Below are 1,580 nucleotides of genomic sequence, written 5' to 3' on the forward strand. Positions count from 1 at the left end.
GAACTCCCCCGGCCTCTACGGAGGGCCCAACCCCAGCGCCAAGGTCAGCCCCCGGGCCAAAGAAGGCACGCCCGACAAGGCCGCAACCCCCATTCCAGCCGGAACCAGTAGCTTCCAGCCAAGAGGTCCAGACGGCGCCCTCATCGGCTCCTCCAGCCGAAACATGGGCCACCGTGACACGGAAGGGGAAGAAGAGGAAACCCAAGACTGCTGCCGCTTCCCAACCGGTCCCTGCGCCCAGGACGGCTCCAACGGCGCCGAAACCGAAGCCCAAGCGGGTAAAACTGACCCCTCCCCGCAGCGCGGCCATCGTGGTGACGCTGCAGCCAGAGGCGGCAAAGAGAGGGTCTACCTACAAAGAGGTGCTCGCTCACCAAGGCCAAGGCTGCAGTGGACCTGTCCGAGCTGGGAATCCCCAGCATAAAGGTCACTGACTCGGCGACCGGGGCTCGACTTATCGAGGTTCCTGGCTCCGAGTCCAGAGAAAAGGCCGACAAGCTGGCGGACAAGCTAAAGGCGGTTCTCGGTGGCGATGTGACTCTCACCAGACCTGAGAAGCGCGCGGGCGTGCGCATCTCTGGCCTGGATGAGTCCGTCACCAGGGAGGAGGTCGCCGAAGCAGTGGCCAGCAAGACGGGTTGCTCTCTGGAAGCTGTCAGAGTGGGGGAGATCCGGCGCAGCTCCCGTGGAGAGGGAATAGCCACACTCAGCTGCCCGGTTGTTGCGCGCCGGTCGTCGTTGAGTGCGGACGTCTCCGTCGATCGCTCCGAGGCCGCCGCGTGGGTACCGGACCGCGTGGTTCTGCATTTCGCGAATTTTCGGCTTTTCGCTGAGTTTCCGCGACTTTCCGCGAGTTTTCCGTGTCCTTGTTGTGCTGTACTAATTGTGTTGTGCGTAATTACTGTTTAATTAGTGTTTTTCGTCGGATTTGTTACTGCCGGCAGCTGACCGCGTGTTTAGCTGCCCGGACGGATATTTTGTTTTTGGAGTGCGATAGGACGCGGTGTTGTGTTTGTGCGTGTTGTGGGCGCATAGCGCTTCAGTGTCCCTGAAAATTTCAGACCTTTTAGGCCATTTTCAGGGAAAACGTGCTCAAAACGTGTTAAAAGTGAGGTTATGTGTGGTGCGCGTGCAAAGCACGTGGCGGCTGACACTGACACTGACAGGTGACAGGTGTCAGTTTTTGACAGGTTTGAGAGTGTGCCGGTGACAGATCTGACGTTTCTGACAGATCTGTCACTTTTGACATTTTTGACATTTGACATTTTTATTTTGACATTTGTGTGACAGTTGTGTCTTGGTGTTGCCAGTTTATTGTTTTTGTCCCACAGACTAAGTCCTCTTCACTTTTGGCAAAATACTTCGAGTGCGCGCTCGCGCCTCGCCTAGCGACTCGACCCTATATAGGTCCGAGGTACTAGTTTACGTCGCCGGAATCATAAACCCGCGCGACTATCTCCAAAATCGTCTCCCGGCGACCAACATCAGAACATTCGTCAGCCGTGCGCGGACGAATCGTCTCCCGGCGACCAAGTTGGGAACATTCGCCAAACTTTTAGTGAGTGTGCGTAATGTCCCGT

General features: G+C 56.9%; 1 protein-coding gene across 1 annotated transcript; it reads left to right on the forward strand.

Annotated features, from left to right (window-relative positions):
• Window positions 1-98: 98 nt before the first annotated feature.
• LOC114357398 (uncharacterized) lies at window positions 99-783 on the forward strand (the record flags this gene model as incomplete). The annotated part of the gene is made up of 2 exons (XM_028310994.1): window positions 99-278; window positions 379-783. Coding segments are annotated over 2 exons (585 nt in total), but the record flags the coding sequence as incomplete, so codon positions are not given.
• Between the last annotated feature and the right edge of the window lie 797 nt (window positions 784-1,580).

Source organism: Ostrinia furnacalis, unplaced genomic scaffold, assembly GCF_004193835.3.
Source record: "Ostrinia furnacalis isolate ACB-3 unplaced genomic scaffold, ASM419383v2 OfSCF3142, whole genome shotgun sequence".
NCBI lineage: Eukaryota > Metazoa > Arthropoda > Insecta > Lepidoptera > Crambidae > Ostrinia > Ostrinia furnacalis.